The 17707-nt window shown below is 42.3% G+C and overlaps 1 protein-coding gene across 5 annotated transcripts in view; it reads left to right on the top strand.

Annotated features, from left to right (window-relative positions):
• Positions 1–17707, top strand: part of LOC119653444 (beta-arrestin-1) — a 371918-nt gene that overhangs the window by 277481 nt on the left and 76730 nt on the right. For all 5 annotated transcript variants that reach the window (XM_038058040.1, XM_038058036.1, XM_038058039.1 and 2 more), the window contains one exon: positions 11322–11805. In XM_038058040.1, coding sequence (XP_037913968.1) covers positions 11723–11805 — 83 coding nt within the window. In that variant the 5' untranslated portion in view covers positions 11322–11722. The remainder of the gene's footprint in view (positions 1–11321; positions 11806–17707) is intronic.

Below are 17707 nucleotides of genomic sequence, written 5' to 3'. Positions count from 1 at the left end.
GGAGAATACAACTTTGAGACAACTGTGAGATAATTTCTCCTATCTAGGGTCGAAAATCACAACCGATAACAGCTACGATGATGAAATCCGCGCACGGTTGTTGTCAGCCAACAGAGGCTATTTCAGCTTACAAAAACTGTTCCGCTCGAAACGTCTCACCATAGGGTCAAAGCTCGTACTATACAAGACAATGATCTTGCCAGTCCTCATGTATTCCTCGGAGACTTGGGTTCTTACCAAGAAGAATTCCGAACTCTTGGCCGGGTTCGAGAGAAGAATTTTTGGCCCCCTACATGAGGATGGACGATTCCGTAGCCTATATAACGACGAAATCTATGAGCGATACCATGACCGTCAAGTTGTGGATAGAATCCGGTTACGGTGGGCGGATGACTTAATCCATATGGATGAGGATGATCCAACCCGGGAAGTCTATAAGGGCAATATCTATAGTAGAAAAAGAAGACGAGGCAGACCCTGCCTGAAATGGAGTAGGTCAGGACGCCAGACAGTTTTTAGGGATATTGAATTGGAAGACCTCGACGCAAAACCGGGATGTCTAGACTTCCTTATTAAGGCAGGCCTAGACCGAATACTGGTTGTTGCGCCGTTGATGATGATGAATGTATCAGGTTGTCGCACATGAAATGGCTGATGTGAAATGGCACTTAAGTGAAGTTAGTTGCGATTTTGCTGTATCAAACCATCACCACTTGGCGCTGTTGGTGTCGGATAATAGATAATAGATACTCTTACTTTTAATCAAGGAGTCATTTCAGTTTTGACCATCGTTGTGATAACAGTGAATAAAATGGAAAAAAGGATAGAAAAGATCCAAGAACGTATACTTTTTCTGTATGAGTACAAACTTAGTCATAAAGCAGCGGAGGCGACCAGGAACATCAACAACGCATTTGAAGCTGATACGGTAAGCGAACGAACCACACGGCGCGGGTTCGAAAAATTCCGGTCAGGCTCCGTAAACCTTCAAAGGGAGCCACGTGGACATCCGGGACCATCGATTGACAACGACGAGCTGCGTTTGCTAGTTGAATCCGACACACGTGAGTCTGTGAGAGACATTGCAGAGATACTGGGCGTACACTATTCGATAGTTTCTCGGCAGTTGCAACCACTTGGAAAGATGAAAAAGCTCGACAAATGGGTTTCGCATACCCTTACGGAACAAAATATGGCGCTTCGAATGGAAATTTGCAGTTCTTTACTCTCCCGCAATAGAAGCGATCCCTTTTTGCACAGAATAGTGATATGTGATAAAAAGTGGATATTATACGATAATCGTCGCCGATTAGCGCAATGGGTAGATGCTGATGAGCCACCGAAGCATATGCCGAAACCAAACCTCTATCCGAAGAAAGTATCAGTGACTGTTTGGTGGTCTACAGCTGGAGTTATGCACTATTCTTTTTTGGGACCTGGAGAAACGATAAATGCACAGAAATACTGTGCCCAACTCGAGGAAATGCACCAAAAATTGAGTATTCAACGGCCGAGATTGGTCAACAGAGATGGTGTGATACTCCTTCACGACAATGCACGACCTCATGTTTCCAGAACAACGGTCACAAGTTGAACGAATTGCAGTATGACACTCTGCCTCATCCACCATATTCACCGGACCTTTCGTTAACCGACTACCGCTTTCTTAAGCATTTGGATCATTTTTTGGCGGAAAACCAATTTAGGAACGAGGAGGCTGTCAAAATTGCTTTCATTGCTTCCATTTTCTATAAATCGAAGTATGTTAATAAGCAGTTATTCCAAATATCATCACTTTTTGTACGCTGGGAAAAAAGCGTGCATCTACATATGGTTCCCATTGTTTCCTAAGTGGGGCATAGCGCCAACACCAAGGAGACTCAGGTCGTCGGCAATGCCTTTCTTAAAGTATGTTCTACCCAATGCCTTTTTCTTCTTCCATTCAACGTTTCCACCGGTAGTTGTCGCATTGGCACACAAGAGGTGGAACTTCGCCGGATGCTATATAGTTGAGAACTGTAGTGAAGTTTTGATGATGGTAAAATTCTCATCAATATTCTCCGGTGAACTGTTAAAAATGTCCGTCATCTAATTAAAAAGACCGCTTCCCCCTGCCGAACAACAGGCTCATGATATCGGACCGAATTGAGATTAGTTGTCCAGGCTTTCTGTCCCTACGAGTAAAAGGAAACTCAATACGATGCGATCTAACTAGTTGGTCAGTTCAAGTCCAACTGCCCCTTTGGAAACGTCCGAACTCGTGCAATGTGCTGCCAATGACGAGGCAGTAGAAACTGAATAAAACCACAATCCTCTCTCCACTTGCCGACGGCAGCCGCTCAATATCTATCTTTTCCTCAATTTTCGAGATTCTTGGGAGGCATGTAAAAGACTGCCTGTCATGTCATTTTGGGTATTTTATTGTGAAGGAACAGCATAGATTTCAATCGAAAGGCCCAACTGTCACTAATTTGCTTGAGTTTAGCTACTTTGTCGCGAAGTCTCTAAACGATAGAAAAGATGTTCATACAGTATATACTGACTTTTTGAGAGCATTTGATTCCGATGACCATTTCATAGTTCACTTGGACATTATCTGACCGCGGACCGTCCTTTGCCAGCTCAGCTCTCGTTGGCTTCAGATCAGTCGTTCACGGATTCCATGTGAATTGGACATCACGCTTTGGAGCATCTAAGTCCACCAAGTGCTTCCACACCAACATTATTACTCATTGAATCGGCATCTCTCGTTGTGCTGTTGGGACTATGATGCACTTTGAAGGAGAATCTCGATGCTCAGCAGTCAAAATGATGTTTTGAACGACGTTGCGATTACCAGCGGAGTAGTTCGTTCAGGATTATTTTGTTACATGAATTGTTTCACCGACAGTTTGTGGTGTTGGCTAACCTAATTATAGAACTGGCTCGACTTCGAAAAATGACGATATGAAATATGGATATAAATGTCATTTTATTGAAAACACAACAGTGTCTGACAGAGCAACACCATTCCAATCTTCGCAGTAGTCAAATAGCATCATCAACAGTAACATCAATCAAGCTGCCACCATTTGCTGGTGAAACATGGGCAACTGAGCAAAACACTCCCGATGATGGGTGCTTGGCACTCGAACATCGCAGGTAATGAAGAGATTGACAGGCTGACTCGTGAAGGGTGTGACGAGCATTTGGCATTAGGTCATTCACTCTCAAGCCTCTTCTGAGCGGTGAAGTTGAAAGGGTTCACATAACCTAATGTGTTGTGAAAGGTCCTCTAGAGTAGTATTTTTACTGTGTCTCCAGAAGAACTACATGAAATCTTTGATGGACGGGACCTCTCTCCTTCAAGTACAAGATGAAAAAATTGAGGTGGTGGCTACGCAACCGGCGTCAGACCTCAGGCCCCCATATCTCGGAAAGTTTTGTATCAACGCCTATGGAAGACGTTTTTAGATTTGTAAAAGCCTAGGAGCGCTGCAGGCGAGAAGACGTTGAATAGATTATTTGTCTGGTATAATAGGTCTAATAAAATGCCTAAGTGCTTGGGCTCCCGCGCCTGCAGGTTATATATATGGTTGCCATTCACCGCTTGGGGAGCTACAGCACGTGAATCAAACTTACGCGCCACCGTTCGCGGCTACCTGTAGCCCCCAACGACTTGCCGAGACGCTCGCACCCCTCCTCTACTGTTGTGCGCCAAGTGCCCTTAGGGCAACCCTCTCGTCGCCCAATTTGGGAGAGTGGATTTCACTGTATGGCGTAACTCGGAATGAAATTGTCGCCCCTTCTTGAAGTATGATCTATCCACTGCCAATTCCGTCTTCCGATCACAGTGCTTACAAGTAACTCTGTTCTTCGTTTGAGATAGTGTTAGGCCAACGTACTCCGTTTAAGATTACTATCTCTCCAATTTGGTCTCCATCTCAGTGAACTAAACATGCATTAAGTTAATAGTGGATACTATTAATAGGACTCCATCTTTTCTCTGAGATACGTAGGTGCTGCAATATAATGTCGTAATAAGGTGTCTTACATAAGGTTTTACTATTTGTCGATCCTTAATTTCGAATTAAGGTTGTTCACGATCGGAACTACATAAATCGTTAAGATAAAGGCCAACTAGAGTTGTTTATTAAAATGACTTTTCAAGCTGTGATGACTTTTTCTCGTACTTTTTTTAAAATGCTTTCCAAATAATCTTTAAGTATCGCATTTTGAATCATAAATTTAGTTTGCTAATCTCAGTTATATAAGTTAATTAGAAAATTAAAATCCATAATAGCTTCCTTTGAAAACTCAGCATTGCTGTCCCAGTTCGATTAAACTTTCATTCATTATCATCAATTTCATTAGTAAACCGAAGGTCAGCCACGGGAGCCCCATTTATGTCTCTCCCACGCTCTTCTTTTTGCCACAGCCATCATAAATTGAAAATATCGACCTCTACAAGTTTCACATAAAATCAGTTCAATATATTGGGTAACCTTTTCCGTTACATAACTTTTTGATTACTTGTGCTCAGTGACGGAAAGTTGCTCTTTATTGAGGTTCCATCTTTGGGGAGAGGAAATATAATTTCTCAGAATATTCAATTATGGCTGTCAGGATTTTAATCAAGTTACGTAAGTAATGGATCATATGTTCCACTACATGCAAGGAGACTAAGATAAAAATAGGACGGTCAAGAAAATTACTTTAAGTCTTTGAACTCACTTCCTTGGCAAAGAACTGTCTGAAATGTTGAAGGTAACAAACAACAAATGTAAACATCCTCGAACACATATGGAAGTATATTGTCAAATCATTCTGTCATATCCGTTTCTTGAACAAATACGGTAAAGTCCTTATTTAATGCTGCGTATGTCAAGACCAGATGGCAACTAAAGCTGAACAACATACTAAATTTCATCTTTGTCATCCTTGTCGTGCCACTAACGTTTGATGACCTTTCCGACCTCCGGACTACGTTTCAGTCATCTCTCCATAATCCTGAAAGCATGCTAGTCATATTACAACTTATTACTGCATAGTCGATCTGAAAACCACCCCAGCCGACTAAAGTAACAGAAAAAAACTCATTAAATCCTAACGACTTCAGAGTGTTTCAAGCTGTCAGAAGTCCTCCTCGAGCTTTTAATTTGCAAATTCGACACTTTCCTTGTGAGTTTCTTCTGAGCACACGAAATTCCAGCTTTATTTGCACTCCTGCTAACGAAGTAATTTAATGAAGGCGGAAAATGGTGAAAGAGATGCTATTTTAGATGCAGAAATTTTGCAATTGCAAAACGTCGAGGGTTCGGAGAATAGGAGGGAGTTGAAAGCGCAAAGAGGACAATCGCAAAGGTGATATCAGGCAAGAGTTTGTGATGACTTTCAGCATTTCGAGAGTGATTTGAGGAAAAAGCGGTGGGGCCGCGAGGGATTTGCATTAAGGTGGAGATAGAGTTTAAAACTTATAAATTTAGATTTGCTAAGAGAAGGGTAGTTTTATCTTGTACTACGGCATCCGTTGAGAGCATTAAAATTCATCATCAGGAAAAGAGGTTGAAAGTCTTGTGTACAACTCAAAGAGCATTCTTAATCAGAAATCCATTAAATCTAAAGTTTCTCCTTTGGATATGTGAATATTGCAGAGACAGCTCTCACAGCACTTCATGAATTCAAGATTTCATCATTTACGAGGACAAGAAATATTTAATAAAAACTCATTTCAAATCAAAAATTCATCTCGAATTTCAAAAGGAGGGTGACAATTGTTGCTCCTAGATAGAAAGAAATTCCAGTGGCTTCACTATTGCGTATTTTTAGTCACCTAGAATATCCCGCTGGGAACAGTCACAACCATATCTATGTATCTTTTTGTATAAGTAGTAAAATTGTTAATGAATCTTTGTGTAAAACAAGTGCTTCCCGAAATATCGGAACTTGCAAGCTTAATAAATGTCACTAGCGTATAGAAACCAACAAGTCTTAATTATTTCAAATAATTTAATCGCTAGAAACACGGCGAGATTATACTTAGACTCTAGCGATAACTGAGCTGATGAGACGTCTGCAGCTTTAATTTTCATGGATGTATTTTTCCTGTGCTTGATGATCAACACTAAGTCTGTTTTGTGATCTGTGGGTAAAGCATTTTCCAACCACAACTTTATCTGCCAGATTACTTCGTTGGCACATATTTCGACGTGGCTTGCTACGACCGTAATTCGCACGTTACCACCTGGTTATACATTATATTCCTCAACAAAAGGTTGAAGACTGATCCTTGCGGTACTCTACAGGTTTCCTTAAAGAATATCGTCTTTAAGGCCCACATCTGAGTCATAATAAAGCCGCGTTTCTATCAGAAATTCGAGAACAATACGCATAAGACACGACGCGGTACTCATCCAAGCGCACCAATGATCTTCTTCCATCTTGTCGCGTTTTTTTACTTCAAGAGCTACCACCGTACAACATTTGCTATCTTCAATTTAGCTATATTTCGCTCCTTTTTTTGTTATTGCTTTTTCCTTGAGTTGCATGACTTGGCATGTATGTCATGCTGTGTATAAGCAAATGCATTTTTAGCGTTTGTCTGGGGTAATGCGAAACGTGTTTATGTATGTTAATACTGTGAATATTGCGAAAAACAGTTGCGTTTGTGCAGGTGTTTGTTGTGGATCTGTATGAAGGCAGGTCCGTGAGAAAAACTGCTGGAGGCATTTGCTTGATGCTGGTTTTAGTTCCAGCAAAATATGGGAATTAAAAGGAGCAGGGGAAGAGGGAGTCCTCAAAATAAAGAGCTAAGTCTTTATTTTGAGGACTCCCTCTTCCCCTTCTCCTTTTAATTCGCGCGAACTCTTGCTAATCATGAAACATCCTCCTTTTGTATAGCTTGAGGATGTCGAGGAAAGGTGGGAACCTCACAAGCTGCTCCTTCTGAATATCTGAGGCAGGGGAAATATCAATTGAGAATGTAATCCATCGTGGATTTTTCTTCTCAATCGCGGCACTCCCACTCGAAATTTAGTGGTCTATCGAGCTGGAAAATGGGGGGGGGGGAATAGTCGTCTCAAATGTCTCTGTCCAGTTAAACACCATACTGCAAAGGACATGCTCACGTTCAGAGTACCGGACGACAAATTTGCCATAGTGACCGAGAACCGTAGCTTCTCCTACTAGGTACTATTTCACTACGGGGATTGCTCCGACTGACTCCGCCACGTAAAAGTCATCCTTCCAATTCTTTAGGTGGCACCAATTTTGTAGATTCATTTTGCCTTGTTCTATTTCCTGCCCAGGGCCTACCAGGGATGGAGCAGTCCAGGGTGCTTATTGGGGGATACGAACCCATGCGTACAAAGGATTGCTTAAACCTCACCAAAAAGAACCTCCGAATCATAGTGGGAATTCTCACTGGTCATTGTTGGCTGAACTATCACCTAGGGAAGCTAAGGGTATCTACGGACACTGCCTGCAGGTTTTGTGAGGAGGAGGACGAAACCTCTATACACGTCCTGGGACAGTGTCCGGCACTTGTGGAAAGTAGGTCGAGACATCTGGGATAACACTTAATACCAGATGCAAAGCTGAAACATCTGGAAGTGGGGAATATACTAAAGTTCCTAACGGTTACAGGCCTGCTTGAGATACTATGATCAATAGGTACACTATAACCAGTAAAAGGGGCACAATAGTTCTTCAAGGACGCGGTGCGACTTTCCCTTAACAGAATAATAATAATTTCCTGCCCAACAGTTGGACCTGCCCTAGTTAGCTTAGTTTTGTCGACTTAAGCTAGAATTTCGACCGCAACTTCCTCAAAGAAACTGTAGCTTCTCCTCCACCATACACACACACACACACACTCCTCAAAGAAAATTTACTCTTTGCGTGCTGATGAAGAGGCTCCTCCTTATTCAGATGCCTCATATACTCTGCGAGCTCCGAAACTGGCTGAAATTGACTCAATTATCCGTGCCTCGCCAATATTCCGCCGCTCAGTCTTTGCACATCCATCGAATACTGCCCTGCTTATGCATTGCTTCCTCCTGCCTATAATGCTATTGATCTGTTATCAACTTAATTATACTCCAGTACTCGTTACATTAAGCATTAAAGCCGAATTTTTCGTTTGTTGTTGCTTCAGAGCTTGCAGTTCCTTTTCCACTATTATATCCCGATACTTCATTTAAACGGCTCCTGTTGTAAGAATTGTGTTTTGCGTTGAATAAATACTTAGCCTATGCTTTCGCTACTTGACGAGATGTGGAAGAAAGTTTGCAAGGGCTCGCCTGGCTCGATTGACTTTCTAAGCAGCTACTAAATCGTGGGGGGCAGCAGTAGCTTGTAGGTCCACAGCAATTTGAAGGTTAAAACAATACTCCTGCACATTATTATTAGTTTGCTATAACATATTTTGCCAATTTCTCCATCGGCTTAGAAACTTGTCGCAAATCCACTGTTAGATTCACGGAGGCCGCAGTGGTATACGTCAAAAACTTTCACTTGGATATCATCCAGGTCAACTACTCTCAGTTTTAAGCGGTTAGACCACTGTAGAAATTTCAAAAAATTCTTGCTGTTTTTTTATTTGCCCTAATATGTTAAAAATGATATTCTTAAAGGATTACGATGGAAAAAATATATACACCTATAGCATATAATTTTCGTGCAACTTTTTTGTCCCATGGAAACATACTGAAAATTTCAGTCGGGTTTTTCTTGGACAACATTTTTCAAGTTGGCCGAACCCATAACTCGAACATATCTTGACCGACTGACTTGAAATTGGAACTGTCAATTTGTAATCACATTCTGCATGAAAGAACACAGGACCGACATATCGGAAAAATCCTATGTACGACAAAATTTTCTTGGGTCATCATAAATTAAAAATTGTAGGTGAAATCGGTTCGGCCACGGAAGCTTGAAAAAAGAAAGCGTCGTCGAAGACAAACTGTGTAACCGTCACTTTCTTTTGCGTTGCTTTTAAAAAATGATTATACAGATTAATTAATTAAAATGTTTTTCATTGCCTAACCGCTTAATACGGAATCTACAAACACCTGGTAAGCGATTTCTTCTCCCGTTTGGGTGGGTCTCCTATTGAAAACAAACGCACCAGCTGATGGACTGCTCGGTGCACACCATCTTTATTAACCGTTTTCAGACTAACTTGGTTTAAAACAACTCCAAGGTTCGGAAACGTCTCTATTACTTATGCTGCTTTGCAGTTTAGTGGACGGTGATCCAGCTACTTAATAAGATCTAAATCTTCCTAATCGATCAGGCGTCCTGGATCCTTCCATTTATAGCGCTTCCCTAGAACATATTGCGGTATGAAAGTCTTCATACGTCAAGTTGGCCACAGACTGCATTTTCTTCATGTACCACTTGAAGTTACCAACCGCTACTTTAAACAACCCCAGAAATTGACTAACCCTTCGGGTATTATAAAAACAAATAATACGCTGCTTGACCAGACACTCTTTAATTTTAGACAACACCTGCTGGCAGGCTTTTCGTAAATGTTTGTTGGCTGCTCCGACCAAATTAGTGCCATTATCTGAGTGAATGGTCTTTGGTTGCCCCGGCAACTCGCAAATTTTCTAAATGCAATCAGGTACCAATTGGAACTGAGGTTCGAAAAAATCTCCCGATGCACAAACACGACTACATGAAACTTTACCGGTTTCGAAGGAACCCCACTTTGGATTTGAAAATTACCGTGTAGATAGGTCAGTGTCCACGTTTTCAAACATGAAGCCTGTCGATACCCGGAAGTCAGTCACCGGGTGTGATGAATACCTCACATTCCCCGGTCAACTTTTTTTACTCGTTGTTGCAAAGCCACAATATAATGTTTTCCTCGAATTAGTACCCTACCTGGAATTTACTTGCCGAATCAGCAGTTCTGATGGATGACACTTGCCCATGCGCAGAAAACCGATAAAAGGATTGAGGATGCCTAACCAATGAGACTTTTCCACACAATTCTCTTTATCTGACTCTGAAACAAGTGGAGCTTCATAATTTGCGGATGGAGCTTTCTCCTCTAGTTCGATGGTCAACTAACATGGTCCCTTCCCCATCGTCCAATCTGTCAAGTCAGCTTGGTCATTTTTTGACTAGGTGGTCATTTGTTTATCGGTCATATATTTTTTAATTTGAATCCGTTTCATTTATTTCAAGCAAACTTCTTTTCAAAAGAAGAAATCCTTTTTATTCTTTAAGATTACAAAGAAAAAAAATGTGGCTAGTTTGAAGTGAATCCATATGCAAATGGACAATATTTTCAATAACAAATTGCTTGATGTACTTGCAAGAGGACTACATCTGGTTGATCCGGATTAATCTTATAGAAAAGAAGCGCAATACTATTATTTCGCAGAACTCCTAGTTCCCAGTATGCCGCCTTTTTCGAAACAAAAGTCTACTTTGTTGAATTAGTTAAAACTTACTAAAATCACCTAATCTCCTATAAACAGCATTGAAATATTGTATATTCTATGAAGCGTTTAGAGTAAAAACAATTCTATCAAACACCAACTTGCGAGGTGTGTGCTTTTTAATTAAACTTCAAAAGGGAGCAGGTGCGAATACCTTTCTTCGCTTAGCTGAACTGCCAATGCCGAAAGAATTTTGTGGCATTATATAAATTGAATTAACGGTATACAGTCTCCCTGCTGAAAAGTTTCCACTAACCTAGGATCTGATTCAACGCTAAAAGACTAGCACGCACACAGCTCTGCCGTATCCTTTTGCTGCCTTTTCATGTTATTTCACAATCCATTCCACGGCGATCTGGGGTGCAGAGCCCGGAGAAACTCGGGGGTCTCAGTGGTTTCTCAAGTATAATCAAGAAGTGTTTTTCGGTAATTAGGAAACCCCTAAATGAATAATTAGCTTTGTATAAGGAACAAAACTTCGTTCAATGGCTGGTACGGATTGCAAGCCGTGAAGTATGTGTGGCTGTACTGGTGTAAAACTCCAACGTGCAGACTTTTCTTGTACAGGCTGAGGAGCGTGCTATTGTTCTGTGTAACTTCAGAAAACTTACTAATTTTTTTTATGTGAAAAATTCATGAACCCGCTTGACTTGTTTTCGTTGAAAATGGAAACCTCTGAAACGATTGTAAATTTAAGTGGAAAGATAAATAATGCTTAGCTATGAATGAGGTAAGAGTTCTGTGAGCATTATGCCCCGAAATTACGTTATTCTGCCATTTAATGAATGATGAATACTCCTTTCTCTATAATTACGTAATTCTCGTCAAAGTAACGACGAAGTTTTCAAATGTATTTATGCTTTTCTTTTGCTTTTCTCTTTACAGATTGAATGGAATATGGGATAAAAGTGATCAAAGATATCAGCACTTTATACAGTGACCTCTTAGTCCTTCTGTACGCACCTTATATTAAAAAATGATACTCGGGACAACTTTGAATACAATAAAAATATATAAAACTTCAATTACGGGGTTTGTTGTGTATAGGGAAAGTGACGAATAATAAAATAACATTTACAAATATTCAATTTTAATATTATGTACAGTCGTTTATTTAAAATATATTGATGTGCACTATATAATATACATTTTATCGTAGTTTCAAAAGTACGTCTAGAATAGTCCGTTTACACCTCAAATAATAACATTTACTCTATATTTTGGATGATATTATAAATCTGTATTTTAATTGATTGTGATAACGTATAGAACGGAACACTAAAAATATGACAACGACAGCAGCACGTCGATCCCCGTCACCAAATGACCCTGAATGTGAGGATGGGAGTATGAAGCGCCAGGCGACGAGGTGAGTACAAACTCCTTTCAAAGGGATATATCTCAATAGTAGATACAAAGCGTCAACGCGATAATCGGAAAACCACCTGGGAAAGATGTAACGGGCGAAACAAAACCTGACCTTTGGCCTAGGGCACCCATATCACTTTTATCATTCCATCATATCAAAGCACATTCTTAATTGAATTTTCAGTAAAAACAGGATTCTCATTCAGCACATTGGGGAAAAGGGAGCAACTATTACCTATCGAAAGGGATTCCATCAGAGCAGCCATCGTAATTGACTCATTTAGAATGTCATCAGATACGTTCCTACTAAGCAAAAAGTTTAGGAGGATAAACCGTTTCTTGTGTAATTCACAATTGAATCCGATTTCCCGAAGGCTTAGCTCATCGTCATCATTATCATCATTCAACATCATCAACGCAAGCAGGAGCAACGCTTTTTCCCGAGATTTGAAATGATGATTTTCTCCTCTCTGTATCCGGCCTTAGATTTGGAAAATCTCAATAATCTGATTACTCGCTCCTACCTTTTGAACGGTACTTCTTGGTTGTTGGTGGTGTATCTAAGCTACGAAAAATCTAGTTGTTCACAACAACTTCAAGGATGGCGATAACAATTTCTAGTGGATCTCCCTGGAATATTTTACGGATATTTGCTGTTCATCGTCAGTTCCTCATAAATGAGGTGAAAGTAGGCGCATTTATGAAGACGCACGTGCCCTTCTTGCTTAGCTATTGTTTTTATTAAAGTAGGATAGATGAGTTTCTTCTCAGCAAGAGACATTAAATGACTTGGTGGATTTTAACCATCAATGCGAAATCTCCTTATCGGCTCTTTGTATGATAGAACGTTTTCCGCTAGATGATTTTCCCTCCAGAAGATAGTACTAGTATAGTTCTTTAGTATGTAAGATCTGTAGCTTATCTGCTCATTATTATTATTTAATAAATGTCTGGCTTGATGTTCGCTCTCTAAATCTCACTAGTGGCAGAGGGAAAAATTGCAGATTAGATGTGTTTTTGATTATACTTGCCGGAGGAAAATGTTAAATACTTTATAATTGTCTACCCTCGAAAAGCCGTAAACAGAAAGATATGCCACTTCTTCCATTATTCATTTTATCTCAGCAAGCATTTTACTTCGTATCACTATGTACTGGAACATATTTCCATGGGCAGACAAGCTTAATTATTCATTTTTATGCTCAGTCAATATATTATTAGCTAGGGCTGGACATCGAAAGGTTATCAATCCACAAAATAGAGAAGAAACGCAAAATGATCCGTTGTCTTGGGCAGACAATCGATTATCAGTTTGCCCATATTATCGACGGCTTGAACCATGTTTTTTCGTTCGTACACGAAGGTGTAAAAGTCTTAGAAAGGCACGTCCACTCCAGCTCAGCAGCGCGAATGTCGTAGCTAGAACGAGTGCGTGTAGCTTTCGTGCCCAGTAATAACCACTCCCGGTCTCTCTGGCCCCATCTCCGCGGGACCACCATTCAGGTATAACTTCATAGAGTGGATTTGTTTTAGGCACTCATGGTTCTGCACCTTCCTGCTTTCCTCCTTCGTATTTCCTTCAGTTGTTCTGTAATTTTGCGATTGCCAGTTCTCTTTCGACTTCAGCATCTCCTCAACTATATTTTCCCACAAAGGGCCAACCGCAAATGATCGGACCAAGAATACATCCCGGGGAATTTTCCTGGAGTATATGCTCTTAGAGAGACATCTCAGCTCCCATTACGCCAGAGAACCTCCGGTGAGATTACGTGGCAAGAGCAACTTGAGATAAGTTTTTACAGACGACTACGGTTTTATCCAGTACAGAGGCAACTCATCAAACGCTGCCTCTGCTTTTGTCCAGGGGGCAGCGTGACCGAGGTTGTTAGCAGATATAGGGCCTTCTTTTTATTATCCGCAAATACATCATGGGTGTGAATTATTTCCAGGTGAAAAAGTGCCTAGTGTTTCTAGCCAAAAGCCGGCCGAAGCTGAAATAATTCTTGTTTAGAATTGAGAGAGCCCTAAGTTTTTCTCCAATTGTTCTGGTTTGCCATCAACTTCAAATAAGTTTCCTACAGACGCGGGTTTGATCGTCCTTCCCGAGTACATGGGGCGGAATCCCCAACGGCGTGACTGCAATCACCGAAATGAAACTTTCCACCTATCATAAGACGGTACAAAACAACACTAACACAAAACGTAAGGAAATAGAGGGATGAACCAGAAGACAGCATGCGCGTATGCATTAACGTATCGAAGCTTATCACTGCTTGCAGGGTACTGCCGCCTACTATTTTAGCACCCATGTCGTCTAGATTATGGATAACAAAATATGCTAGACAGACACAGAGAACATAAAACCAGTCCTGTGAATCTGCCCCATAGAGCACACAACCCTGATTGAAGGCAAAGTTCCGCGAGAAGAGAAATTCATTCAAGCTACTGTGCGCCGTAAGGATGAAGCCCATCTCATGCCCGAAATCCATGGTAGAACTTCCTTTGGCAGGCATACTGACCCAACCTTTCCCACATTCGTTCCATCTAAGCTACTACTTAGATGGTATAATCTTATCTAACAACCATTTCACCACAAACGTTCCAGACCCCTGATCAGCACAAACTAAATCCACTTACAGCAGAGATACGCCCCTTTTGATCCTGCAGACCGTGGCACGCCGAACTACCTCTAGATCAAGAGAAGCAAACCCAACAATACGTACATGGCGTCGGTCGAAACCATGCGACATATAGGAAGAGACGCTAACAACGCTATTCGTTGACTGGCGTAGAGCAGTTTCCGAACTTCATCGTCATCACAAACAGCATATAACAGAGGAGTATTTTTCGAAAACAAACATTTTTATTCTAACCTATAAAAATACAATGCTAAATTAACCTAACTTATGTACTACCTTAACAGCCTAGCTTAATCTAAGGTACAAACTATAGCTTAAACTACCTTATCACTAAAGAATAAATTTGAAAATACATAAAATGTTATCTGGAGGAAAAGTCGAAAAAAACCTCCATTAGTTAAATTTTTTATAAAAGCGGGCGGGCGGGGAAGGAACTAGGATGTGGGTTCGGATGGAGGGCATGCGGGAGGGGTTTGGGAAAGGAAGCTAGGAGTGGTGCTAAGGATGGGTAGGTTTTGTAAACTGGGATGAGGAGTAGCTACCGTTGTAGAAGATTACTCTACCGCCGGGGTCGAAAAGAAGGTTACGGGCTTGGAGAGATATGAGGATTTGTGGGAACAGATGAGTTCGTAGAAGATTCTCTTCGACGATCTCGATCTGCATGGCCTGGGAGATGAGTGGATTTGGGTGGGATATGGATTTTTCCAGGAATTTGAGGGCATGACGGGCAAGGACAGCGTCGATGCGGGGTGTTTGAGAGGAGTCGTAGAGGATCTGGTTTGAGATGTATTTGGAGCGGTCTTCGTTCTTGTAAATGTTGGTACAATGGCGGAGGATTCTGCGCTCTTTCAGGCGGATTCGTTCCATTTGGTGAGGGGAGGTGTCGGACCAGAAGATGAAGCCGAAAACGAGGAGGGGACGGATAAGCTGTTTATAGCAAAACAGCTTGACTTTCTGAGGAGTTGGACTGGTGTATTTTAGGATTGGGTAGAGGGATTTGAAGGCACCTGTTGCACGGTTCAGTGCCTTCGTGATATGTGGGACGTGGGATAGGCGGGAGTTAATTGTCACCCCAAGGTAGGTGACTTCCTTGACAGTTGGGATGGTGTCGTTGTGGATCTTCAGGGATAGGGTTGAAATGTCGTTCCTCATTTTCGGCGTCATCTTAGCGGTACCATGGAATACGAGGGTTCGCATTTTTGTGGGTTCAGGGTCAGTTTCCAGCGGGTGAAGTACCGGTAGAGCTCGTCCAAATAGGAATTCAGGCGGGCTTCACTGGCAGGGATGTTTCTGGTGGAGGTGTAGAGCATGAGATCATCCGCGTATTGAAGGATTCGGATTGGATTTGGGTGAGGAGTTGGTTTAGGAAGGTCTGCAGTAAACAGGGAGAAGAGGGTAGCGGAGAGGACTGACCCCTGAGGGATGCCAGCCGGGCTAGAATATGGGGAGGAGAGGTGATCACGGAGTTGGACTTGGGATTTCCGCCCGTCAAGAAAGCTAAGAATTAGCTTGCAGAGGTGCGGATGGAACTGGAGGACTTCAGAAAGCTTGTATGCAAGTCCGTATTGCCATACGGAGTCGAAAGCTTTCTTTATGTCGAGGAGACAGGCTATGGTCGGAGCGTTCCCGTTGAGACCGAGGAGGACGTTCGATTTGAGCACGAGCAGCGCATGCTCGACTGAATGTTTGGGACGGTTTGCGAATTGAAATTGTGGGATAGAATGATTGGAGTCACAGTGCTCGTCGATAGTGACTTTGATGATCCGCTCGAAAATCTTGGCGGAGGAAGAGAGGATTGAGATAGGCCTGTAGCTATCGGGATTTAGTGGATTTTGGTTTTTCTTGGGGATAGGAACAATTCGAGCACTCTTCCAATCTGTTGGGAAGTGGGCGTTGATAAGGCAGTGGTTGATGATGGAGGACATAATGGGGGCGATGCTTGGGGCGCATTTCTTAAGGACGATGGAGGGGATTTTGTCAAGCCCAACCGATTTCTTGTTTTTGGAGGCGGCGATGGCCGCCTTGACCGAGTCTGGACTGACAAAGTGGATGGGGAGGATATTCTCTCGTTGACTTGGGTCGGCGAGAGCATGGTTGAAGAGGTTTTGTGTGGGTTGGGGAATGAGGTAGGAAGGGTTGGTTAGGAGTTGGGAGATCTTTCCGTTTACCTCGTTATCGAAACTTGGTTCGCGGAAGTGGAGGGTACAGTAGTGGGCTTGCAGGAAGTGGTCAGCGAGAACTTTCATTTTTTCTGTGGGTGGGATGTTTTGGGGAAGGATCGCGTTTTGTTGGACTGATTTGCTCAAACGCGGGCAGGTTTTTCTGAGTTCCCTGTATGTGCCAGGGTTTAGCTCAGTGTTGGAGAGGCGGTTGTGGAGATATTGGGTGTATAGGGTGAGGATTCGTTCGCGAATGGACTTGTCCAATTCGCGGATTTCGGTAAGGAGGTGAGAGGATTGCGGAGAGTATCTATTCCTAAATAATCTCCGTCTGAGGGTCTTTTTGTATTGGATGTCGGATAGGATATCGTCGGGAAGGGTGATTAGGTTGCGGTAATTTAAGGGACGGGAAGGGATCAATTCGTCGCATACTTGCCGAACTGCTTCGGTGTATTGACGAACTGTCAGGTCGATGGATTCGTTGGGAACTGTACAGTTGGATGGGAGTAGGAGAGGTTGAAGTTTGGTTTTGAGGGTAAGGTTGATATGTTTCCAGTTTGCACGCTGGAAGTCAGGAACTGAGGGTGGGGTGGACCGAACGATTCTGTCCGGGAGTCTTATGTTTAGGATTACGGCATCGTGATCGCTGATGCCGGGGACCGTTTCGAGGAAAGGGAAGGTGTTCGGGTTGGGAATGACAGTCAGGTTACTGCTGATCAGGAAGTGGTCTAGGTAGGAATGGTAGTGTGATTTGTTGAAGGTCGGGAGTGCCGGACTGAAATGGGCTAGGTTGATATTTGGATTCGAGGTTGTGAGGAACAGGTGGAGCTGATCCCCGTTGTGGTTCGACCGTGTATCGAACCAGGACGGGTGTCTGGCGTTGAGGTCTCCACCTATGATCAGGGAAAATTGTTTACCGGGAGAGCGGTGTAGGGACGCCCAGAAGGATTTGATGCGGAGAAAGTCTTGGGTGGCGAGGGATTGGTTGGGGCAGTATACAGAGGCAACGAAGACCGAGGTTGATTGGGATTCGAAGGAGACCAGTGAGATTTCTATGGATCTGAAGGTGTTGGGAGGTGGGTGGATTTGGGTGACAAGGAATTTG

This window comes from Hermetia illucens, chromosome 4 (genome assembly GCF_905115235.1).
Source record: "Hermetia illucens chromosome 4, iHerIll2.2.curated.20191125, whole genome shotgun sequence".
In the NCBI taxonomy this organism is placed as follows: Eukaryota; Metazoa; Arthropoda; class Insecta; order Diptera; family Stratiomyidae; genus Hermetia; species Hermetia illucens.
This window is presented reverse-complemented; position numbering and strand designations above follow the sequence as displayed.